Here is a 26,361-nt window from a genome sequence, read left to right as displayed (position 1 = left end):
AGAGTACACTCAAATCCAGAAATGAGGTGGAGAATAGAGCAAGGATCAGCCTTTGTCGGAGTGGAAATTGGAACCAAAATGAGGCTTTCAGAGCTGTCACTTCCTCTCCTGCCTTTGTTTGGCTTGGCAAGATGTAGGATGTGGAGAGAAGCAGCTGGTGGAGGAGAGGTAGAAGATGGGGCTACATCTGCCTCCAGCTTGTGAGGAAGGATAAAAGCAGCAGAGAGCAGGGATTTTGCACAGAAGCATTATTGCTATTTCTCTGAAATGGGGGTAAAGAAAAGTGGCAGTTTTGGGGAAGACCACCTCCTCCAATTCACCACAGTAGCTCCTGAAGCATCCAACTAATAGCAAAGCAATTGAGAAAGAAAACACATTGTTCAGGGCTTCCAAAAGATACACGGTCACCTGACCCTGTCTGTCTACTGGGTTCATGTCTCTCCACACTCCCTTCTTCTTGCTCTTTCCCCTTACTACCTTCCTTCCTATGTCTGAGGCCTTCTCTCCCCCATGTGGTTTGCTGTCTCCTTCATGCTCTTCCCTTCCCAACCACTGGCTGTCCCTGTTTTCCTCTGGTCTGATTTGCGGGAGGCTCTTGAGGTTTCCCAATAGTCCCTTGTGAAAATTCTAATACCATCGGAGTGATTTCCCTATTTCTTTCTGATGGCATCATTCCCTTTTCAAGTACCACTAATTATTATCTGCCAGAGATAAGTTATCTTGGGACTTGTTCAAAAGAACACACTTTTCCTTCCCTTTGGAATAGACCAGGTTGCATTGTCAAACAATGCTCCTGGTGAGGATACTCCAATCAAGGTCATCACCACCAATATCACCTAGGAGTTGAATGCTGTGCTGTTTTATCAGTATACTCGCTATGGACCTGATTGTAAAGCAATACAGCATCAATGAAAGTCTTTCTACTGACTTCATTGGGCTTTGGATCAGGTCCTATATCTCTGAAGGACAAAGAACAAACATTTCTAGTGAAGCAGTGCAAGAAGATTGGAGCCACTGTTAGTGTTGCTTGAGTGCCCATGTAAATATTATTTATACCCCTGATTTAAGTTGAGGGTGCTCACAGGAGGTGTTCAGATTTTGTAGGATCAGACCCTTTTACCCATTTAAGGTCAGCGTGGCTGTGTAAGTACAAGTGAGGGTAGAATTTGACTCCCGAGCTAAACTAGTTAAAATCAAATCCTATACCTCACAAATAAAGATATTAAAGGCTCCTCTAAATACTTTGTGATTTATTATCCTTGTTATTGCATGCTCAATAAATTAGATTGCTCGGGCACTCTAGTAGTCATTCCTTCTGGAAACTAAGTTTTGATAACTGTCATGGAGAAGATTTATGGGAATATTTTTCTTTTAGGACTAGATATAATCCTTTGTAGAGGTATGAGGTACAACAGGTGGTGTATCATTACAATCTACACAGGGAACCTAGTATTAAGTCAGTTTTTAAAATAATTTATTCAGTGTACCTTACTCAGTGCCTGACCATCTGTAGAAAGTATATTGATATATAAATTCATTTTAGGGTAGGAGAAGCTAAACACAGAATGATAATAATTGAATATAAGAAATAAGTCAGTGCATCATCAAAAATATAAGTGCCCCTTTACAGTGACTACAAGTAAATGTCATTTAAATATAGGACGTGCATGCCACAAATATCTGGAATCTGAATGGACCTGCATGTGCACCCATTGTGAATTCTAACATCTGGGCACATGTGGCAATGTGTTTGTGAGGGACAGAGGTTGAAAGCACCTGTTCTGGTGTTAAATTTTAACATGGTGTGTCTGCACAGTCTTTCCCTATATTTCTAGCACCTCTTCACAAGGACTAAATATGAACATTGGCTCTTGAGTTATCCTTTGTTTCACTGATCTCAAGCTACGTCTACACTGCCATCAGGGTGTGTGATTGCAGCCCTATGTGGACATAACCAAGCTAGCTTTAATTTAGCTATCACAAGTACCAATATTAGTAAAGCCACAGCAGCTTTGGACTTCTGTGTGGACTAGAAGCTCGAGTAAGTACCCAGGGTTTTTTGGGTGGGCTTGTACAGCTCACGCAGAAGCCAGTGCTCTGTATGTACTGACGCTAACCAGATTTAAACTTGGGTATGCCTACATGAGCTGCAGTTACACACCCTAATTGCAGAGTAGATATCCCAAAACAGTGGCATGGAACAGACGCAGTTTTTCAGTTTTACTTTGAAACCTCCCATAACGTTTTTTTTTTTTTTTTAAAGACTTTGGCCATGATTGTTCCCTGTCCCGCTATATGTAGTGGAAGTGTCTACTCTGATGGATCTCCTTTGCAGGATGCAGAAGCGGGAAGTGTTAATTCTGTGACCATTTCTACCCTTCTCTCAAGCCTATGGGAGTGGGGGGCAACCATGGATGCTCCAGATTTCAGGTTCTGCAGGCATATGGAGAGGCAGACTGGAAGGAAGGGGTGAGGTGGAGCAGCTTTCTGTCATATTCCCAACGTTCTCATGTGGTGGTAGCTGCCTGCCTATCTGTGCTCTGCAAGCAGTATTCTCACTGTACCCTTAGAAGCAACTTCACATCTGCACTTCTCTTCGGGCGAGTTTCTTTTTGGCATGCATGGGTGGATGCCCATTGGCAGCGTGGCGCTTCCATGGAGTGGTGGTGTGGGGGGAAGGTGGGGGTCAAAGAAACAGGGGGGAAAAAGAGGTTGACCCTCCATGGAATTGTAGGTTCCTTGGGAACTGTGGTGCTGAAAGGCCACATTGGGGGTTTTCTTTGTGGACCCCTAAGCATTCCCTGGAGAGGAATATTCGTAGAAACTGAAAAAAGAACTGAGGCCCTCTGAAAGAGGATTGAAAAAATTATATTTTCATCGTACCATGGAGATTCTCTGCAGTTGTCAAAACAGAGATAGTAGAACAGATTATTGTTTAGTATGACTTATGTGAACAAATGGATTGATTTCTATGGGGGTGGGAAGTGGTTCTTCAGAATTATTCCAGGAAACAAAAAAAATCTAATTAATCAAAGTCATAATGCCACAGCTGTTACAACAATCCATCTCTGCTGAACTCTAGCCAGCTAATTTTGAGAAGTGACATTTTTCACAGTTTATTGTTTTCTCATCAACATGACACCAGCCACATCAAATATATTCACAGAGTGACATTGGCATTGATGAATTAGCCATGTGCTTCCTATTTATGGGCAAAGGAGTTTTTCTTCAAGAGAAATGAGAATTTTTAGGCAGAGGGTTAGAGATTCCTATCTGTTCTATGCACATATTCAGTGTTCAAGTACATTGATTTCATGTGCATGGGTGAGGAGAGTAGGCAATCACTTCAAGAACACAATTTTGATACAAGCTGTTTTTTTTTACAACCAGCTGTTTATAATCTGTTGTTTCTTAGTGCACCATATCATTTATTGTCCTCCAGGATTAAAATTAAGTAGCCTTAAAGTCTTTATTTTATTTACCAAAGTAATTGAATGTTGTTTAATTATGGTCCCTGGTGGTAGAAGGAAATTATGTTTGGCATTCCTCTCTTTTCTCATCCTATTAGTCAAGGGTACTGATATACAGTGATACACTAATATACACTTCACCCACCAAGAAACACGGGATCAATGAACACCTGTATATAAGCCCATCCATTTCCTTCCCATTCCTGGAAGAATCAACTGGCTTTCCTTTGCGTTAGCCAGGCTGCACAAAAATTGACCAGCGTGGATCCATACACATTCTCTATGATGTAATTTGACATTGCAATAAGACACAATCTGTTTTGGATGTGCCTTGTTCCATCTCTTCAGATCCTTGAGCATCACCCATACATATGAAGATGCATGGAAATGATCTGTGGGGGCTTTTGGCAATGTTATATTTTTCTTTGCAACTGTCGTGACGAATCTCACAGTTCAAACAAAACAAACATAATTCCTAAATTTTGCAAGAGCATGACAGAGATCAGGATGTTTCCGATGCTATTGTACTAGGCACATTACTTCGCATCTCTGTCTTTGACTGTGGAAACTTCACAAATGTTTAGAGAGAAGGGTACTCATTCCACACTTCCTTAATAGATACCTCAGTTGATACCCCCAATATATACCCAGGATCTTGCCAATGGTGAGCAGACCTATCACCACACTCTTAGCACAGATGTGTAATTATTATTTATCCTTGGGAAACAGGTTTCAGTGAGTATGTGACTTGTTGAAGACTCACCTGCAAGTGATTCATGCTGTTTGTTAGAGCTGGTTGGGAATTTTCCATCACAATGATTTTTCTATGGAACGTGCAATTTCTGTAAAATTGAAATGTTCAGTTTGACCCAAATTGGAGTTTTTCATTTAGTTGAACTGACCTGAAATGTTTTGTTTTGAATCAGTCCAGTAAAACATTAAACTCTGTTTCCTTGTCCTCACAATGGCTTGTGGGAGTTGTAGTTTGGGCCCCCTTTCTCTCCTATGGACCAATCTCACTTACAACACTTGATCTCCCTCTGACTGAGCTTGATGTGATGCATCATGGAAGTCACATAACTCTGGGTACATCATGGGAGATGTAGTCCAGCCAGGATGCCTGGCCCGTAGGGGGGAATAGAGGCAATGTACCTCAATGGGAAAATTCAGTTAAAGTTGATCTGACCAGAAATTAAGGATTTCAGGTCATTTCAACAAACCAAAGTGAAACATTTCAATTTCAGACATGTTGAAATGTTTCATTTCAATTGAAAATAGTCAAGCAAAAGATTTTGACATCTCCAAACTGAAAGTTTTCTGATTTTGCTCAGCTGTACTATTGATGTTTCAGATAGTGTCTCCAGCAGTAAGTTCCAGCCTGTGACAACAGCCAAGGCAGACAAAAGAGATTGAGATACTGAGTTAGCAGATGGTGAGCTAGTCCTGACTGATTTTCTTCAACATGCTGGAGGCACTGTCAGATGCAAAAGAATTACAGTTACTCTGCAGGAAGTTTTCAGTGAATGTACCTCACCTCAGACATTCCAATAAAACAGCTATAATGCTTGCAAATGTACAGTTAGTCAGATGGGCCAGCTTCAGGGAAAGACAGTGGTCTGCATCTGGAGATGGTCCCATTGCTGCCTAATGCATACGATCAAGACTGAGTGGTAGCTTGGCAGTTGTCTCATCTACCTTCACAATGTGTTTGGCTCTATTCTTCTGTATATTTGGAATGGTTTTTTTTCATTTTGGCCATAATATATTCACGGATATCCCTTACTGAAGAACGCATCCCTTGTTGGATCCATTCCAGTTCCTTCTGTGTATCTGCATGAGTAGGAAAATCAGTCAGAGCCCTCTGATACTTCTCAATTTTTAATGTTATATGAAAAATCTGACAGATGGTTTCTTGTTGGGCAGAAATACACCTGGCTGCTTTTTTTTTTTCGCCCCAGAGAGGTTTGATTACTTCAGCAAGTATTTTTCAGCTGCAAGATTTGCTTTTGATAGCTTGTGAATGTAGTTTTTGTTCCATAGGACTTTCTGTCACACTGACTTATTGTCACCATATGAGGTGATTTTGTAGTTCACACCATGGACAGCCAAACTCCTACCAATTTTTCATTTTCCAAACTCCTCACCTTTAGATATAATAACCACCCATCATCTTGTTCTTCCAAATGAGCTATTAGGGTAGTCAGATTGCATTTCAGGCATTGACTAAGGCTGCTGTAAGAACAGTGCTGGTGACTGCATTCATGCTTTCAGATCCTGCTATTCATGGGCTGATGTTTTCTGTGGGACTCTTAAGAGGTGTTTTGTCTTTTTTTTTTTTATACTCATGCTCTTATTGTTTAACTCAAACTAAATAGGACACTGAACCTACTTTAGCAAATTCATAGCTTTAGATTCTGTATTCCTTTGGCTTTCTAAAAATCAAAGAAGAGACGAATCAAGAAGAAGGGAAAATGCAAATAAAACAAAAAGCTACATACTTACTTGTACTCAGGTTGGGGACTGGTTTGAGGTCTTGGTCCCTCTGAGTTTCATTAGTTGGGGTTTGGTCTGAGGTTTTGTTCTTAAGTCTTTCCAGCTGGTTGGAGTCCAGTCTGGAATCCTGTACAGGGTTCCTAGGGATGAGGTCTGGTTTAGTGCCCTGGGGTTCCTGCTGTTCAGTTTTAGCTGAATTATTGCTGTGCCTGCTTCTGTTTTTCCTCTTCACCTGAAAGGAAAGATCTTGGGTTCCTGTTGTTCCCGTCTTCTAGAGTCAGGAAGCAGCACGCATAAGACTTAGTGATGCTGGCTGGTTGCTAAGCAGCCAGCCCTCTCTTCAAACAGTGGTTGCTATTTCACCCACTCCAAGCAGCAGCTGTTGTCCTGGGGCAGTGGTAGCAATGATGGTGGCACTTTGGGGCCCCAAACCTGAACCAGTGGTTCAGCTCCTTCATCCCTGGGATCCCTTGCTGTGGTGATGGTTTGGTGCCTCTCCCCAGGGCTGTGGTGGCTCAGATACCTGTTCAGTGGTGGTTTGGTGAGGCAGTGGCAGTGGTTTTTGTAGGCACTATGCAGAGGTGAATTTTAAGGAGGTGTTTAAAGGACAATGTTATGGCTTTGTATTTTTATTTTTTTTTTAGGAAGAGGTCTGCCCTTTCCCTGAATAAAGGATAGGAGAAAACACAAAGGTGTTTGAGGGGGAAATTAGACTGATAGACAATAAGGGACGGCAAAGTGGGCATAGGGGAGACAGGGTTTGAAAGCTTGAAAAAAGTAGGAAATGCTAGGTAGTGTCAGGCTAGGCTATTATAGGCTTTAAAATTGTAAACAATGTGTTTGCTGCAGTGGAAATAGGAGGGCAAAGCGTGTGTGTATGAGAGAGAGAGAAATCAAAGCAATGTGATCTTGGCAGCAGCATTTTCAATGGATTTAAGAGTGGCAATATGTCCTTTGTCAAAAGGACCTGGAATAGGGACACGATTGGGGTCTACATAAATTGCTCCTGATTAAGGCTAGCAAGGCACAGTTTTGCTATAAAAATGTGTATTAAAATCATTTTTACAATAGAGATTTAAAACAATAAATCAATTCCCCACCTCAAAAGGGATTCATTTCTCTTATCATATAAAATCAGTGGTCCATTTAATCTACTCTCATGTTGCTGTCAGGAGCCAGTACCAAATACAAGAAACTCCATAGTAGAGGTTTATGGAATAACCTGCCGATAGTGCCTTCATGCATTCTACTGTCAGTGTTCTTGTTTTTGTGGACTTTTTTCTTTTTGAGGAAGAAGGATCTTTTCCTTTCTCTGCATTTCATTGTTTAGAGGGCGACTGTCACTCCAGCCAAAGAGGACTAGACCCCTTAATCTTGTCAGTGATGTTCCGTTGGCCAGAAGGAGTTGTTGCAGCATGTTTTAAAGTGCTCCCTCCCTCCAGGAGGCTGGGCACACAACTTCTGCAGCTAAGCTGTTTGTGATCACTATACTTTTTAACAGCAGTCATTTAGATTCATACAAAGAAGAGCCAACAGATTTTCATCAGTAGAAGCAATTTAGCTAGTGGAGGAGCTCCTCTTAAAAAACCTACCGCCTACCTATGTTCTAAAAATCTTTTACAAGAAAAACCCCCAGTCATCAGACTACTAGGAATATCGCATTAAAACACCTAATTTAATGCCAATCTTGCTAAACATGTAATTAGCTGGGGGAGGGGGAGAGGAAATAGAGATCAATGATTTTTAATGGCTTCATGATGAACAGATTTGACAACAGTCAGGTTTTTAACCAGCGTGAATCTGGAACTAGCCCAGGTAATGCAAAAAGAAAAATTTGCCATCTTTTACCTTATCTGAATTTAAAGTGGATGATTTGTAAAATTGTTGTTTGACACTGAAAAACTTTTAAAAATAGGTCTTTTAAAGTTCTCACTGAAAATCATAAATGGTATGCAACTCATGTAGCTACTTTAAAGTTGAATTCCTGCTTTATTTTTCTGAAACTCTGCTGGAAACCTTCTAGTGGATATGTATTTACATAAAAGGATTCAGACAGCTGCTAGTAACAATTTCACAACCTATCTTACTGCATAGTGTTTAGAAAATTGTCATAATTTTAGTCATATGAATCAGACTAAGAGTCTATGAATTCCAATATGCATCTGTGACAATCTTAAACTAGTATAATTTAATACTAAGTCAAATTAGTGTCATAGAGACAAAAATCACTCTGGTGTATATATTAAAATATGATTGGATAATAAAGTGCCAAATCTTGGTCCCACTGAAGTCCAAAGATTTACTTGTGGACTTGTTATATTATTGCAGTGAAATGGACACATATGTCTCATTAGGTCTATTTGTGAGCACAGAATCTTGCATGAAAAATGTCGGAGCAGACTCTGGTACTTACTTGTACCATAAAATGAGTCCAAATTGTATGGAGCAAAATCCTGCTCCTAGATCCACAATGGGGATCTCAGTTCCATGTTTTGCCCTCCACATGTGTGTGGGATTTCTGTTTTGGCCTTGCATGCAGAATATACAATAGAGAGCCACAGGTGAGACCGGAGAAGATACTTTGATCCAAAATATTTAATTTAACATAAACTGGCCTGGAAAAGCAATATGAATGATTCAGCCAAGTTTGGGAGCTCAATACAAATTTGGAGCTGCTTATATTAGCTTGTTAGCATATTGGTTCATTTCTAGTTACATGCATAAACATAAATTACACTGTCCAGAATTTTCCTTAGATACTTTTCAGAGAAAAATTGAATCATAACAATAATGTTAAGATGAATTGTCCTAATTATAGTATAAGTGGCTCAAACCTCACACCAGCTATGATAAGGCAATACATCCCATAGTATGCAAAACAGGTAGAAAATGTTTAATGGAATGAAAGATCTGCACATATCAGATATTAGATCATAACTCCTTTCAATTGAGTATGTGTCTTACGATTAATTTTGGTGAGATTAAAAGGATCACAAAGGAATGATCAAAGAATCTTAGAATTCAGAGATAGAAAAGATGTTAAATCATCTAGATCCTTCCTCTTTTTTTCTGCCTTTGCTTTCCTTGGAAGACTCTTTTACTGTCTAGTAGCTCTCACGAAGTATTTCCTGATGTTGAGCATTCATTTTCTTAATTTTACCAATTACTCCTAGACCAAAACAACAATAATAAAGCTGGTATCTTTTGGAAGCAGAGATATATGTATATTGCAGAGGTCCCCAATATTTTTGTTGATGTCTTTTCAATATTTTTAAAACTAGTTCTGAAAAAATATATTAATTTAAAAAATATAGGCCTCTAAATTAATCCATAAATAAGAAAGAGGCATTGATTGTAAACAGGAAACATTGATTTGTTAAAGTTTTTTACTTTTGCACGTGTAATTTACTAATTTTGATGCTTTTCCAGCTCTAAATATTCTTGAATAAAATTCATCTCTCTGCATAAAACCAGAATATGCAGGCTTTATGCAAGGAAATAAATGGGAATTGGGGGACTATGGTCACCAATAGAGCAGTATATTCAGTAGATATCTAGTAAAAGGACACATTTTAAAGATAATAGTGGAAACCTAGAAAGGAATTTTGTATAATCAGGGGAGAGCATTCTGTTCTCCGTACCCTCCACAACGTCCACAAAAAGTGAATTAGTAATAGTGTTAACTATTTTTTAAAAACCTAATCAGTCCCTTCTGTCATGGTGCATCCTGTCTAGTCTAGATAGTTCTTGAAAGAGATTTGACAGAGATTGTCTCATAGAAAACCACAGACTTTGTTGCTGCTTGTCAAAAAATAATATACTAATTAGTAATAATAATTGTTTCCATTTTTGAAAAGTGCGTTAATTGTCTGCTGTCAGTAGTGGAAGGAGATAATAGAGGGAAAAAATAAGTTAACAGTTAATTTGATGGTTCAGGTTCAATATTTTTATAAAATAAGAATCTTATTCATTATTCTGATAGAGTAATAACCTCAAAAATAAAAACACCATATTAATTATATGCCATTAATTTGTTTTTATTCTTCTGTAGATCAGTATTCCCCAATTAAGTTTCCCTTTCCCACATTTTTAAAAGAAATCCCAGAAAATTCATCCAGGCTGAGACCATGTGCTCAGTTCTTCTCCAAATGGAATCAAAAGGAAAACTCCCATTGAAATCAATAGGAGCAGGATCCAACCTCATTTATGTTCATTTTCAGCCTATTAGGAATTTCACTTTCCACCCTTCCAAGAGTTATAAAACATTGAGAATACTAATAGAAAATATGTTTCACATAGACCCTTAATTCTAGCGTTATAGTGATAGAAAAGGTAAAAGCTATAAGAATAATTAATGCCCATCATGTAGGGTAACACAGCTGGTGATATAAATTATGTATAATGTTTATTCTCAGTCAGGCAAAAGAAATTCCCTGTTCATTTAGAAAATAGAAATATTATTTTAATTGTAAGAGCTGAAGTAGACATGGGGACCCACTGAGGCCATTCCCTGTGAGCCAGCAGTTACATCCTATGATGAGTTTTCCTTCTAAAAGTACTTGTATAATTCTTTATTTATTCATTCATTATAAAAGTAATTAAACCTCTGGGGTTTAATGCTAAACCTACAGTTGGCCAAACTGTTAAACTCAGCTGCTGGCCCAACATAGGGAACTTAGGGAGGGTTTGTATCTCTACCTACTTACTTACTATGACTCATAGTACTGTTATGAGGATTAATTAGTTAATGTTTATACAATGTTTTGTAGAATTAGAACCTAATTTACAGTCAGGATTCAGCCTTCATTTCCGCACCTGTAACAAATTGCAAGCACAAATATTAACAGTTAATATATTTGACTACTGTACTAGTAGTTATATGTCTAGCTATTAGATGTCTACTTACCAATACTTTTATTTGTGTGCACAGTTCATTGTGGAAGCAAAACTGAATGTGTTATAATTTGAGAATATAAGATTGTGCCCGCAAAAACAAAGATAATTTCTAAAAGTGTAGGCCTCAAAGTGCAATATAATTGCTAGGAAATCATTAAGTGCTTTCTATGTGGTACATGTTAGAGGGTACTGGGGATGTAGAATAGTGAAAACTGCCCTTTTAATAAATTGGATTAATATTTTTCTTTATTATGTATTAATACAAATTGATATTAGGGAAAAACAAGTTTTACTTCTATATATTCTTGTAATTGGTCTCCTAGGACCTCGAGGCCGCTGCAGACTTTCTTCTACCATCTTGCAATTGTTATTTATAAGAGGGAGATTCAAACCACCAAGTTTTAAGCCTTTGTTTCAGCTCATATATGCTGTGATCCGATATTTTTATAAATGAAAGTAAAAGGGCAGATGAAAATCTCATTCTCAGAAGTAGCGATTCCAGAATGGCTGCTGTGAAGCAATGTAGTGGGTGTTCAGAACATTGATGAGGCAATTGACTTTTGCTATGCTTTAAGTGCTTTAACTCTGTCCTGTTTTGGTATGAATTTTTAGCATACCATCTGTGTGTTTGCTTTCTTTAAGACATATTGGTTGGACTGATAGCATTTTATTTTCAGTATCTGAAATCAGATCTATACAGTACCATTTGTAGGTTTCCCATCTATTCTGGTTTTGTTTGGTTGGTTTTGCTCAATCCATGGCTGGACTGAAGCATAGGCATATAGAACCATGCATAGACCCCCAGCAACTGGTGGCACAGGATGATGTCAGTCTCTCAGCTTTCATTGAAAAAAATGTTACCACTCATGGATATGAAGAAAACTTGATCCAAGTGTAAGTGGTGGAGTCATGTCTCCTTGTCTCTGTAGAAAGCCTGAAACAATCACATCAAGAGGTATGAATTTCCCCATTCCTCTTAACTCTGAAACCTGCTGTCCTTGCAAGAAGGTGTGGGGACATGATGCAGAAGTGGATTATGTGGGGCCCCTTGTAGAATCTACATAGGGCTTCAGATTGCCTTAATTCATCTCTGGATCAGTCCAATTTTTACTTCAAGCCTAGTTTGCAGGACATCAAAGGATCCAAAAATGACTTTCAGTTGGTAGATTAAATCATTTCATATTGATTTTGTATTAATGTTCGATGCAATGTCGTTGCATTATGACTCATGATATGATGATGTACAGTGATATACTGATAAACAATCATATCAAGGCATAAATATCATCATACTGGGAAGCACAATGTCTTACTGGCAAACTCTCAAAATGAGTGAATGACTCTTACATAAATCCAATGCTAACTAAACAAACAAGTAATCAGAATTATTGAAATGTATAAACTGTATTTGTCAGAAGACTGTCGCGATTCAAGAACAGATTTTCAAAAGAGTACAGCACCCTGTCTCTTCCATTTAGACACCGATGTAAGTGGCCATATTTGCAAAAGAACTCAGTACCCAGTAGCTTCCAACTGAGGGTGCTGAGAACTTTTGAAAATCTGGCTTTAAATCTTAAATAATATTTCCCAAAACAGTATCAACACATTTAATATTGGTGCATATTCTGAGTTTCACCAAGATGGATCAAAATAATTCCATTGAAGTGAATGGAGATACGCTGTGTTTACATCCATATAACTGAAATCAGAACCTGGACACTAGATAATAATAAGTAATCTATCTCTCTGAAATATCACATAGCGATAGGTGCAATTGTTACCAAGAAAAAGCCAATATTTAGCAGAGGGTTTTTTCCTTCCCTAAGTACAGAGAAAAAGTTCAGTATCTCAGCTAATGCAAAGTAGCAACTGTTGGCAAATGCTGCCTTTTTAATAGCAGTCATTGTAATAACCTCATCTGAAAGCTAAATTACTTCTGAGATTTTAGAGAGGAGTGTTTGCTTTCTTCAAGTGTTCTTGAAGTCATAATTGTGATAACAGCCATACAGTAAATGGCTTACCTAATATAGTTCCCTAATTGCTTCAAGCAAAATACATAAGCCAGATGCATTATTTCATATGTTCTGTCGTATTGTACCATTGTGGTTTGCAAGCCTAACAAATCTTTCATTTCAAGTTGAACACTTTCTTGCCAAACACCAGCTACTGCCTGATTACTTCCCACCATATTGTTCTGATTACTACCTTCTTAGGTCTGCTTCTCCTGCTGTTCCTTTTTCTTAACTTTGGTGCCTGCTATGCCCTTAGGGTATTGCATTTAACTGCTGACATACAGTAAATCATCTTCTAAAGCCTATAGCATTCCACAAGTCTGTATATTTGCCCCTGACATCAGTGTTCCTATGATTTAACTGTTTCATTTTGTTTTGGCTTTTGATTATCCTAGGGTCCGATTGGTATGGATGGAAAGCTGGTAGGTGATTTGTTCAAAACTAGTATGAACTAGGACTTTCCACACATTATTCCTCTTTTCTTTCTTTTTTGAATCATTTATGCTAAAATGTACATTAAAGTAAATTTATAGCCAGCCATGGACTGGTTCATCTTAGTATAACCTATATGGCCCTTAGTAACCTAAGCTTGATGACCTACCAACCACCTCTTCTTTTTGCATTCATCCAAGGCAACTGAGAACAGCCAAGTTATCTCTAAGTCCTAATCACATTTTGTCTGGATCGTGCTGGGGCAGGGCCATCTCAGTTCAGGATCTTTGTCCATGGAACTCATTCACAGGAGGCCCATCAAAGTATTTTGGTGATTGTCTTCAAAACTTAGCATGAGGTCTGCCTGTTAGTAATAGCACATCTATAACCCTTTTTTGGCTGCCTTTTTTCACTGGATTTTCTTTTGGGGGTTTTGTGCCTTTGTCCAGTGTTGTTGGCTGGTGGTATCTGTGTTGGCCTGGTTTTGGTTTTATAGTTGTTTGTATCACATCGCACATACTCTTTTGGGAGATGGATGTTTTTAATTTTTAATTAATTAAATCAGAGGTGGGTTTTAATTTTGTGGAGTGCATTCTGTTTAGTTATCATCAGTTGTCACAACAAATATTTTCTCAGTTAGAAAATGCATGTTGGAGCTTCTATAAATAGTGATGCAAGATCTTGAAGTTTTTTGTTTACAAAAACTTCTGCTTCCTCTCTTACTCTTTCTCAACTTCTACAAGGTGCTCCTTCTCTCTTTCATTATCACTGTTTCCCTCCCTCCCCTTTCTTTTCCCAGTTGGGCTCTTCTTTTGCTTTGATACTAGGAATGCATATCTTTCCCTCTGTGTGCTGCCAGCCGCAGTCTTAGTTGGCCACACTTACTCCTCTCTGTTGCGAAGCTCCCTCCCCCTTCTTTTATTAGTCTTTTCTCTATTCTCCAGGGTTCTGGTTCTCTTGGAAAGTAACCTTCTGCTACAACTACCACCTCCACTCACTACGCTTCTTCATCTGTACTTTTTTATCACCTCTGTTACTTGCCTGGAAGACTTTTAGTATTGGCTTCGATGCTACAGCTGCTTAAGTTGGCCCTCGCTTCCTTGCCCTTTCCTTTCAGTATCACTTGCCCTGTCAGTAGATGATATCAAATTAGCTGGCAGGACAGGATCAGTTAGCAGCCAGTCAAACTCCCTTTGAACAAAACAATGTTGAAGAGGCTGTCAAATCGAACTCCAGAATTTTGCAGCCAAAAATTTTTAAGTGAAACTCAAACCCAGTTGTATTAATCTGCGCGTGCGTGCGCACACACACACACACACACACACACAAAGAGTACATATGAAGGAAAATTGTTCACAAGACTCAGCTGAAAACGGGGAGCACTACACAGCTACCTTTATCATAGTATTATATGGGAAATGGGTGATGGCTAATAAAACAAATGAGAAAAGGTTGTCAATATAATTGTCACAAAAGTAGTTCTGCATTTGGTTCAAAGCAGCTACTACAGTGAGAATGTCAAGATTGGTTACCAGCTTAGGGATTGAGTTGTAACAGGGATGAAAGTAATTTAAAGGATTTACCGGTACGCCGGAGTCCTGAGCGGGGGTGTGGCCTGAACCAGAAGAGGCGTGGCCTCAACCGGAAGAGGTGGTGCCTTTCAAGATTTAAAGGCTTTGGGGCTCCGGCTGTAGCATCCGGGCTCGGGTGGTGACTTCAAGGGCCCGGGGCTCCGCGCAGTGGCTGGAGCTCCCCGGGCCCTATAAATCCCTGCCTGACTCCGGCTGCCAGAGCTCCAGCTTTAAAGGGCCGGGGGCTCCCCGCAGTGGCAGAAGCACTGGGCCGTTTAAATCCCCGCCCGAGCCCAGCTGCCGGAGCTCTGGCGGCGCTTTAAACGGCCCTGGGTTCCCCGCAGCGGCTGGAGCCCTGGGCCCTTTAAATCATCGCCGCGGAAGTTGGTCCAGTCCAGCACGGCATACTGGCTCTTGCCGGTACGCCGGACCGGACCGGACTGGCTTACTTTCACCTCTGGTTGTAAGATCACATTCAACAGCAGTGTGCTAGTTCATGAAAAACAGAAAGTGAAACAGAGTAGAAACAAAAATAAAACTACACTGTGTTGTAATTTCACCATCCAAGCTGAGGGAAGTGCCAAAAGGAAATAAAATATGTACCTCAATGGGGAAAAGCAAATACAGTTGTTAAAATTAGCCATCTTTAAATTATGGAAGTCAGAAAATATAAACAGGGCACCTTTCAGTGCTTGAACTGGGGTTCCAGGTGACTACCACATCCCCATGTCCTTCTGCTACCTGTTGAATAAAAGAAAATAAATAATAATTACACAAATTAAGGAAGTTATTCTTTTGCAAATTAAATAGGACCAATTCTGTGCTCAGCTACCACAGTATAAAGTGTTAAAACAGAATTCAGCCCCGTGTCTTGATGTTATCCATTTTTAATATGCAGTAGAAATATTAATTGTACGTTATGTAGCATATTTTAATAAAGAAGTGCTCACTAATGCTTCATAATTAAGATTCTGCCAACCTTTCAACGTCAGAGCCAATTTTTCACAGTGATTTTTATCTAGAGTTTAAAAGTTAATTCCCAGCTAAAACTGATATACAGCATCATACAGTGCATTCTGTTAAAGTTCCATGCTACTCATGCACCAGGAATAATTTTAGTATCAGTGAGACATACTGTCCTTCAGCATTCCCTTAGAAATACAGTACCATTGCAATGATTGAAATGGAGCTGCCTAGGAGAGTTTTCAAAACAAATCATGTTCATATTATAATTTTAAAAATAAACACAAAAGCCACTCATTTAGGGCCTGGTTGTGCTTGGCCCTTGTGTAGGTACACAAGGAAGGAGACGGACATAATGAACTTCTTTATGCCCTCTACCTTTGACTTCTTGTGCTTCAAGCCAATACAAAGAGCAGCTAGTGGAAAGGTAGTGGTCAGACTCATGGTGCCATCCCTCCATCTGCACCTGGCCAGCACCAAAGTAGAGGGTTTGCTATACCATCTCTTTTGTATAACATTGGTTTTTTTACATACAAAACAACACACACATAAGGGAGACAAATGAAGAGAGGCAATAACAAAAACAATTCTATAATTGCAATTGTTGGGTAGTGTGACATAAAATATCTGATCTATGAAGGGTATACAGAAATATTTATTGATCAGAAGGGTTAATAGCCATGAAATAATTAGCCTGGTTGATACAAGGTTCCATATTATATGTTCATGTTTGAAAGGAGATTCTGTATTTAGATTAGAGCAGACTTGGAGATCTTTTCCTGTCTTAGGGGTGCTTTTATATTGGTTACCCATATATACAGTTCCATGCTGGATAATTCTGGTATTAAGATTGAGACAGCCAGTATAAATCATCCTTATTAAGGGCGATGCAGCCATTATGCTCCCAAGGATTTCCACAAAGCACTATGGCCCCAATCCACAAAGATACTTAGGCACCTAAATCCCAGATTTAGGCACCTAAATCCCAGTTTTAGGCTCCACTGCAATCCAGAAAACTTCTGCCAAACCCTGTAGGCACCTGCACTCACTTGGCACTAAAATTTTCAGGGTAAAAGTTCCCTAGGCAACTAAGTTTCTGCCTCTGAGCATATGCACTGCTGCCTCCCTCTAGGTGTCCATACAACTATCTCCCGCCTAAGCCTCACAACAATTCACAAACCGGCATAGATAGGTGTTTGCTTGTAGGGCCCGATCGGGTAGGTGTTCTCAGAGGCTGCCTACCAAATTGGGTCCCATTCACAAGCGAGGAGGCGGTGATGGTGTCATCCATCTTGTAACTTTGAGCTCAGTAGTTAGAGCACTCACCTGGCATGTGGGAGACCCAGGTTTAATTCCACCTCTGTTGGAGAGGGAGAAAGGAATTGAAGAGGAGATCCTCACACCACTAAGAAGAGTGCCCCAACTAGTCAGCTATGGGATATTCTGATAAGGAACTCCCTCAGTCTCTCCTGTTGAAGCTGTGCCACTGTGGATAAATAATTAAAGAGCGATTGAAGCAGGGGAATTTATCCCTGGGTCTACCACCTCTCAGGCGGGTGCCTTATGCACTAAGCTACAGAACCATTCTCTTGCTCTCTTTCTGGCCCAATAGCTATTCCACTGTGAGTAAAGACTTAAATAGTCATTGGGCCAGAGAGAGCGAGAGAGAGAATTAGTAGCCTTGAGGTTGGGGCACTCACTGGAGGGATGGAAGATCCTGGGTCCAGTCCCCCTGCTCCAATCACTCTTTAATGATTTATCCATCATGCAACAGTTTCAACAGAAGAGACTGATGGAGCCCCACATCAGAATATCCCACGCCCGGTTGCTAGGGCCCTCACTTGAGAGATGAGACCTCTGTACAAATCCCTTTTCCTCCTTTGGCAGAGATAGGAGAATTAAACCTGGGTCTCCTGCATCCCAGGTGAGTGCTCTAACCACTGGGTTAAAAATTATCAAGTGGGCACCCTGACCTGCTGCTGCCATTTTGTGTGGAGCAAGGCACAAATCTAACACATTCCCACAAGAAAGTATTTATTACCTAAGCTGTGTGGTTCCAGGACAGGGGTTCTCTCTCGTGAATCACTAAGCGGAGATAGGCACCTATTCTGAGAGAGGTGCGGAGCTCCCCACCTAGTATGCTGGCTTTTGTGGGTCACATTATGAGGCAGCTATCTTCCCCCATTCATTATGTAGGGAACCTAAGTATCTAACTCAGGTTTTGTGGATCACAGTGTTGTTCCTGTGAATTTTTTTTTTTTTTTTTAGGTGCCTAAAAGTTAAACACTGTGATGCTGAGCATGGCAACGTCTAAGTCCCTTTGTGAAGTTGGGCCTGTGCCTCCATGAGGCACAGTTGCACTTGACTCTCTCTGTGGGGTGCAAAAACAGCCCTGTGCCCCCAGTACATAGCGGAGGCTTAATGCTACAATGTATACATGATCAAAGAAAAGCAGAGTTAAAGAGAGAAATCCTGGCTCTGTTGACATCACGGGTAGAACTCTTATTGATGTCAGTGGGACCACAATTTCATCACCAGTCTTTAATTCACTCAGCTGTGTGCTACACAACACCCTCCATTCTGCAACACTCTGTAGCATGTAGGCACAAGGTATGGCGATAAGAAAGGAGTCGCAGCTTTCAAATCTATTTTTTGTTTAATCAATTAATTTTTTTAAATCAAAACCGTAGTATTGTTTGAATGTTGGTTTCAATATTTCTGAATTTATGTAAATATCTGTGTATTGCTGATATTTGAGCCAAATTTTCAAGTTAGATGCACACGTTTGTACTCAACAATGGTATGGACATGTATATGCAAGTGTTAGGTACATATACACGCGTACAACTGACTTTGAAGCTCTGCCTGGGCGTCCTTTACATTTCAGTTCTTAGGTCAGCGGAAGTCAAAATTTTGAGATTATTTCATAGTCTTTCATAGATATTTCAGAATATATTATGGCTTTCCATGTGTTTGTGAGTCTGTGGTTGTATATGTGTGTTTGCATTGTTCCAAATTTGGTTTATCTATAGTGGACCTACTCCTGCAGTCATTACTAGGCCAAATTCTCATTGATTTCAGGATCGGGACCAGCATGTACCTCTAAAGTGTCACTGACTTTAAAATTGTTACAGCCAGGGGGGACAAAGTATAGGCTCTTAGGAAATCCTGTGGGATTTCCATAATTCTTTTCATTGCCTTGGATTAACCTAGTCTGAGGTGTCAGCCCCAGAGCTGAGAAATTTAGAAACTTCCTTTTACATTAGAACCATTTAACAACTTTTAAATATTGTTTTGGCTTAAAAAATGAAGCTTTAAAATAAGTGTCTGGTTCTGAGATTCACTCCTCCAAAGGAAGGAATACAAAATGCCAACCACATGCTAAGTGGTGAGAGTTTGTAGTTCTCTCTCAGTGCACGTCTGATAGCCACAATTCTGCTACACTAGGACTGTGATAGCTCTGTAATGTTCTAGTACTATTTATTATGTGGTGATCATAGACTTCATATTGCAAACTGACATATATATATAACTCAAAGGGACATTTTCTTCTCTATTTAGTGTAATAAAACCTGATCAACTATAAGCAAAAAGTGACATTGTTAAGAAACTTTTGTTTGTAGGTAATAATCCTTGGGTAGAAAACATCTCGATTATGCTCTTTTCTGCGGAAAAAATAGTTAAGAACAGATCGAGATGGTTAGAGGCCATATAAACCTTTTGACCCATTTTAGGAATTACAGTATCCTGAAACTAAAGTGAAGACATTTTTTATTTCTTTTTAAAATGTCTTTAGGCACAGTTACATTTAACAAAAGGAAAGGTTTTTCTCATTAAACTAAAATATTATTGAGTTACTAGAAAAGCCAAAAATCTTAGCTAGTTCTAAAAGCTCAAACATTTGCCTCCTTGTAAAAGTTCCTCTGTCTTCCAATGTGATTTGATCCTCCGTGAGGTTGTAGTTCACAATCACACTTACTATATTGTACCATAGTACATTTCCTCTTCACATTTACCCATGGAACTTGCTAACTTTTTCCAGAGGAATCCAAGATGCAGGGGCCCCTGTGGTAGAAAGTCCATCCAGAAAGGGATTGCAGCAGCACAAGATTCTTAAAGCTCCTTCGTCTGCCATGGGGCCCTCCGCTGACCAGACCAGCACTGCCCCACAAAAGCCATGAAGGGAGTGAATTGCTTGCCATGGAGGGTGTGAATGGGAGATGCACTGAATCAATGTATCCTCAAGCCACCTCTGCTGGCAGGATTCCTGTGGTACTGTAGCCTCAGTTTAAACCTACCCTCCCTATGACAGGGGTGGAAAGACCATGTAACCTCCCTGATAAGTGTGTTTCCTGACATGGCAGCCATCATTAGCACAGTACATAAGAATGGCCCTACTCGGTCAGACCAAAGGTCCCTCTAGTCAGTATCCCGTCTTCTGACAGTGGCCAGTGCCAGGTGCCCCAGAGAGAATGAACAGAACAGGTAATCATCAAGTGATCCATCCCCTTACTCATTCCCAGCTTCTGGCAAACAGAGGCTAGGGACATCATTCCTGCCCATCCTGGCTAATAGCCATTGATGGACCTATCCTCCATGAATTTATCTAGTTCTTTTTTGAACCCTGTTATGGTCTTGGCCTTTACAACATCCTCTGGCAAGGAGTTCCATGGATTGACTGTGCATTGTGTGAATAAATACTTCCTTTTATTTGTTTTAAACCTGCTGCCTATTAATTTCATTTGGTGACCCCTACTCTTTGTGTTATGAGAAGTAGTAAACAACACTTCCATGTCTACTTTCTCTACACCAGTTATGATTTTATAGACTTCAATCATATCTTCCCTTAGCTGTCTTTTTTCCAAGCTGAAAAGTGACAGTCTTATTAATCTCTCCTCATACGGAAGCCGTTCCATACCCCTGATCATTTTTGTGCACTTTTCTGAACCTTTTCCAATTCCAAATAGAGAGTTGTTTACACCTCCCTGCACCAGTGGGGTAAATCAAGCCTAATACTGTAGTTTAACTGCTTAAAATAAATAAATAAAGCCCAGTGTTTTTACCTAAATAAATCCAATATCTTCTCCCTCACTCCTGTATAGTTAATTTAAGTCCTTCCATCATTTCTGAATCACACTAATCTGAGCAGTGGAACTATGAAGTTTCTTAAATGAAGGTGTATTATTGTCATAATTTCCCATGGATCAGTTAATTATGACAAAAAGACACTAATTTTAGTTCTAATTGAACATAATGATGAGACTCCATAATCTAATTTTATCGAGGTTGCTTCTTGCTGGAATGTTCATCACCTCCTTATCAGAAAACTTTGTCAGGTTCTGTTCAGGTTAATGATCTTTTTGTAACTCGCCCTCTCTCCCTCTCTCTCCCTCTCTTTTTTATTTTGCAGGGTCAACCTGGTCCTCAAGTAAGTGTCATCTTGTTCTTTTACACTAGATTATGCCTAACTGAGGAGTTGACAGAACTCTGATTATCTTCAAATTCTTTTTATTTTTTGGGCTAGCATTTAAAAAAAGCTAGAAGCTGGTAATCATTACACAACACAGTAGACCAAATATTTCCCAAGAGAGAAACATGGGGCCCCCATATGGTTGTTTTAATTCCATCAGCTGTTTGACCAGATGGTGGGCTTAACAATGTATTACCAAATAAAGCAGATCACTTAACTATGGGTTGAAACTTTTCCACATAACTTTAAAGCAAGATGAAATAACTTAGCAAATGTGTAGCAGGAGCTGGTTCACATTAACTGCTTATTAATCACATACTAATAATGCTGTTGTAATCTGGGCAGGCTTCAGTTATTTCAGATATTGCACTACTGGCTACTTTGATTAATTATATACAATCCCTGAATTAGTTCTGCTTTGGTTAAGAATAGCACAACTACATGTCATGTGAGGGTAATTAAAGAAATGGCAATTAAGTGAAAAGGAAATTCATCCCAAGTTTTCAGTCAGTCACAGAAAATAAAAGAGGGGAAGTATTAGATAGAACAGAAATTATATATAATTTACTTGGGTTATATTCAGAAAATGGAAGAGCAAAAGAGAAGGAGAACTTGGCAAAATTAAACTGGGTTTTAGTTAATATATAATTAAGGTTCTTTCCATTTGCATGGTTGTAATGCATCATGAAATATTTTGATAATTTTTTTTGCCTGAAAACTTTATGGTTTTCTGACATTTAGGGTTTTTTTTATGAAAAATTAATATTTTTCACAGAAAGTGGACACTTTTAGCAAGCCACCCCTCCCCAGTTTTTATTAAACATTTTTGATCAGCATTTGTTACTATGTAATTTTCCCAGTCTTAACTATGCTTATGAGGAATTTGGAGTGCAAAAAGTTAATCGGCTGGGCTAAACTAAATGGCTTACTGGCTTCAAAGAATAAGTTTCCTATGCTATCCTAGAAAGTTTCCTGTGTTATAGGTCTATTTGTTTGCACTAAGAGCAGAGCTAAATTACAGTACTATGTCCTACATTAACAACTATTATTGGGTCAGCCTTGATATGTATGAAGTATTTACTACATCCATGCAACACATACATAAATACTGCACATAAATAAATCCACAACAACTGGAAAACAGTTGTATTTAAATTTTTATTGATTCAATATCAGTGGGATCTTTTTCATAATAATACAATATAAAAGTTCATTTAATTTTATGTTTTTCCTGTTTCAGCTCAGTAAAAATGATCTCTGTCTTACAAACCATGAACATTTTCTATAAAAGCTCCTGTTCCTATTCTACTGCTGACAATATTGAACCCAAAGCAGAACTACATATTTTTTGTCATAGCCTTTAAATAGTACAGCACTTATTTATGGTTACTTTTTTCCTTTAAAAATAAAACAGTTTTGAATACCCTACTGTTAACAAAATTACTCTGAGGAATAGTGGCAATACATGAATCAGTGCTTTGGTTTTTTAAAGTTGAAAGGCTGGTGCTAAAATGATCCCAAAGAGCATCAGATGTGTCTTATTGAGGATATGAAATCCAGTGATTAACACTCACCAAAAGGATTCATTTCCACTTGGAATCCATAAGGCCAAATTCTCCCCTCAGGCATGACCATGCAACTCCTATTGAATACAATGGAAATACATACATTTATCAAAGAACAGAATATTGCCTGTAGGTTATAGTTAAGCCTACATAGAATATAATACCCTGGCAATGAAAGAAGATGGGTTACATTAATGAGAAAAAGAGTAACTTTTGTTATTTTTTCTAGTAACAGAAGGAACATAAATGTTAGAAAACAATGAACATACTACAATAATCAAAGGAAAGACCAAACTTGCTTAGGAAATCCCACTATGAGCTCTTTTAGTTGAGTATTCATACAGTGCCTGTCACAAAGGAGTCCAGATCCAAGACTGTGGCTCCTGGGTACCACAGTAGTACAAATAATAAATAAAAATAATACCCACCACCAATAAATAAAAATACTGTCAAAGTGCTTAGTTGTGGCTTTGATACAGTCTACCTCCCAGTTTCACCCAGCATCACGTGGAAGTATCCTGTGCCCGGCCTTTTCCTGGTGCAGTATCCTTCTTCCAGTGTTCCAGCATAACTACTTAAGAGACCAAGCCAAGACACTGACAACTTGCCATCTGCACTTTATATGGGACATCACAGCTTTACAGAGACTGCTCTCCTCTCTTCACTGGCCCTCCAAATCCTTATTAGAACTGGGCAAAATATTAATAATGAATATTTGTTTTAGTCAGATATTGCCTGTTTTCATATTGGTGATATGTCTGTGAAAAAATTTTACATCCATTTGATACTTCCCAATTTAAAGTTATGTACATGTCATAAGGGAACTGCAACACTTTTTGTGACAAATGTTTGCATTTTTTTAACTTTGAGCTTCCTTAACTTCAAGCAACAATACTCAGTTATATTTGGTCCCAAAAGCCCCATAGTATTGGCTTTGATTTCCTGATTGGCTGAAGCTACTCTATGCAGTCAGTGGGTTTGGCGAAAAAACACTTCGATGTGTTTTCTAAGAGCAGTGCCTTCATATTGTATTTTTTTTCCATGAAAGGCAGGGGAAAAAATTGTCAGCAGCACACAGAGAGTAGCTCTGTGATGTCTTGTGCTGCAGTGTGTGTGGGAAAGCAGTTTATCACCCCTTAGAGAACTTCCAGGATTCTAGGGGAGTACTGGCTCTGACTGGTGGCCCTGCAAGGACGTTGGGAGAGCAGTGCATTCACCAAAGAAACTAGAGGAGGGTAGCAGACAACGGGTCCTTTTGCTTAAGAAGCAATCACTGAGTAGAGTTGGAAGGCAATTGTGTGGGAACAGTGGGCTGCAAGGCCTGCTGAGTTTCTCTATAGGTGCAAGCAGTTTGGATAGCCATCCACCTTCATAAATATATAATTTAGTTTTGGGGAGGCTGGTTTACACCACGTAGGTGGCTATGTTAAAGCTATAGTCATGGTGTGCAGGTCATAAGAATCAATAGTGTTGTGGGTACACTAAAGAGTTGGAAAACAGGCTGCTATGTGCTACAACACCATCACAACAAAGCCTAACAACAATATCCATTATTCCCTCAAAATGGCTTCCCTTTCTCCAGCTGCTCCAAATTGAGGTTTAAACTCTTCAACAGTTTCTCCACATGGGTGCTTGAAACATTACCATGGAGTGTAGAGGATGGCGGAGAGGGAAAGACAAGCTCAAAGTGTGCAGGACCAAAACCAGGTCCAGAGAAGGAGTCCATGACTGCTGATACAAAAGAAGCAATGCTCCATTTACTGCCTCCTTGCCAATGGAGCCAATGCTAGCTGAAGGACACTGTCCATCAGCCAGAAATTCTTGTCAGCTAGCACCCACCCTTGTTCATCCAGTGCCTTGTCATAATGAGTGAGAGAAGCCCCAAACTCACAGGAGATGGCTGTCATCTGGGCCACCACCTGTTCCACTCTGCAGAAAGATCTGGCAGCTGTTTCCCTCTTAGTGGCCACTGATACCTCACTTCATCAAGTGGTCCTTCCCCCTGCTGAACGATAAAATGAGATATGCCCATTTATTATGTGAAATGCCATTTGTTGGTGCAGATTTGCATTATGTGTGATGCGCAGTGCATGCAGGTCAAACTTAAGCCTCAAACTTTACAAATTTGATCAATGTTACATAAAGTCATGTACAGTCTCATAAATCCTTGATTTCTAGGCACAGTGGATTGAGTTAAGTATGGAGTGAAATTAGTATAGTTGTGGTCATTAGTTTAAATGATATAATTAGAGCCAACATTTCAATATAGGTGTGCTTGAAAGGATTCGATTTTTATCAGCAAATGTCAGGAAATGTCAATTTCACCTTCTACACACAAACCGACTAAAAAATATTTCCATCAATGATAATTTAAATGTACAGTTAGGCAAAGTAAGAAAAATTCTGCCTGAGAACTTACTAGAGTTTGATTTAAGAATATTAGTTGTATATTTTAACATGTGATACTGACAATTTGTGTTTCAATGGCTATCAGACGTTAACGTTTTGAATCTCAGCTTTTCTGTCATTAAATAATTATGTAACCCTCTTCCCCATTGTTTAATTCCCCTGTAATTTCTCACAACTGTGAAAATGTAAATTGATAAAAATAGTTAAAAATAAATATCCACATTATCCATTGAAATTTGATATAAATCTAATTCTTCCAAGCATAAATACGGGCTATGAAACTGCTGCTATAAAGTTTGTATGTTCACTCTTGTCTTTGTGTAAAACTGCATTTTTTATGTAAAAACTGAAGTTTGAATAACAACAAAGTCAGGACTTCAGTATAAGGCCCACTGTACGTCCTCATTACTGTAATCTTTCATTTAAAATTAAGCCAAAAAGCTTTTTATTTGTAAAGACACTGGGTCAGTCTTTTGTTTCTCCTACAGTAGATGACTTCACTGACACATAAACAGTACAGAGAGCTACTGCATATCCCCTGTCTTGTATTAGTGATGCCTACATCCATTGAATGGAAGACATAGAATCCTGAAATCATATCTTGGCAGGTTCTAGAAGTTAAGGGGGAAATTTCTTTACAGTAGTTGCCTAGTAAAAGGCAACAGACCTGATTCTTTCCTGGCTCCAGTGTAACTCTATTGACTTCAGTGGAGTTGCTCCTGATTTTCACCAGAGAGAGCTGGAGAATTGGGCTCAAGACTTTTTGTTGATGGCTGATGTTTCAAAAAATAAACCCCCCATGTGAACACAGCCACAATAAGGTGTATGAAATCTGCTTTCACAGACGTAATTAACTTAATAATACACTGCTACCTTGATATAACGCGACCCGATATAACATGAATTCGGATATAACGCGGTAAAGCAGGGCTCTGGGGCAATCAAAGCAAGTTCAATATAACGCGGTTTCACCTATAACGCAGTAAGATTTTTTTGGACAGCGTTATATCAAGTTAGAGGTGTGGTTTAGAAAGTGTGCTGATTTTTTTCAGGTATGCATATAATAAAGCAAAGATAAAT

At 39.1% G+C, this 26,361-nt stretch overlaps 1 protein-coding gene across 7 annotated transcripts in view; it reads left to right on the top strand.

Moving 5' to 3' along the window:
- Positions 1-26,361, top strand: part of COL25A1 (collagen type XXV alpha 1 chain) — a 429,310-nt gene that overhangs the window by 231,617 nt on the left and 171,332 nt on the right. For 6 of the 7 annotated variants that reach the window (XM_054030957.1, XM_054030956.1, XM_054030955.1 and 3 more), the window contains exons 1-2: positions 13,272-13,293; positions 21,248-21,265. In XM_054030957.1, the coding sequence (XP_053886932.1) occupies positions 13,279-13,293; positions 21,248-21,265 (33 nt within the window). In that variant the 5' untranslated portion in view covers positions 13,272-13,278. Of the gene's footprint in view, positions 1-13,271; positions 13,294-21,247; positions 21,266-26,361 lie in introns of those variants that run through there. The other variant, XM_054030959.1, reaches the window with a different exon arrangement.

The sequence above is a fragment of the Malaclemys terrapin genome, chromosome 5 (assembly GCF_027887155.1).
Source record: "Malaclemys terrapin pileata isolate rMalTer1 chromosome 5, rMalTer1.hap1, whole genome shotgun sequence".
Taxonomy (NCBI): domain Eukaryota; kingdom Metazoa; phylum Chordata; order Testudines; family Emydidae; genus Malaclemys; species Malaclemys terrapin.
The sequence above is the reverse complement of the archived record's forward strand: the minus strand, read 5'-3'. Positions and strand labels throughout refer to the sequence as shown.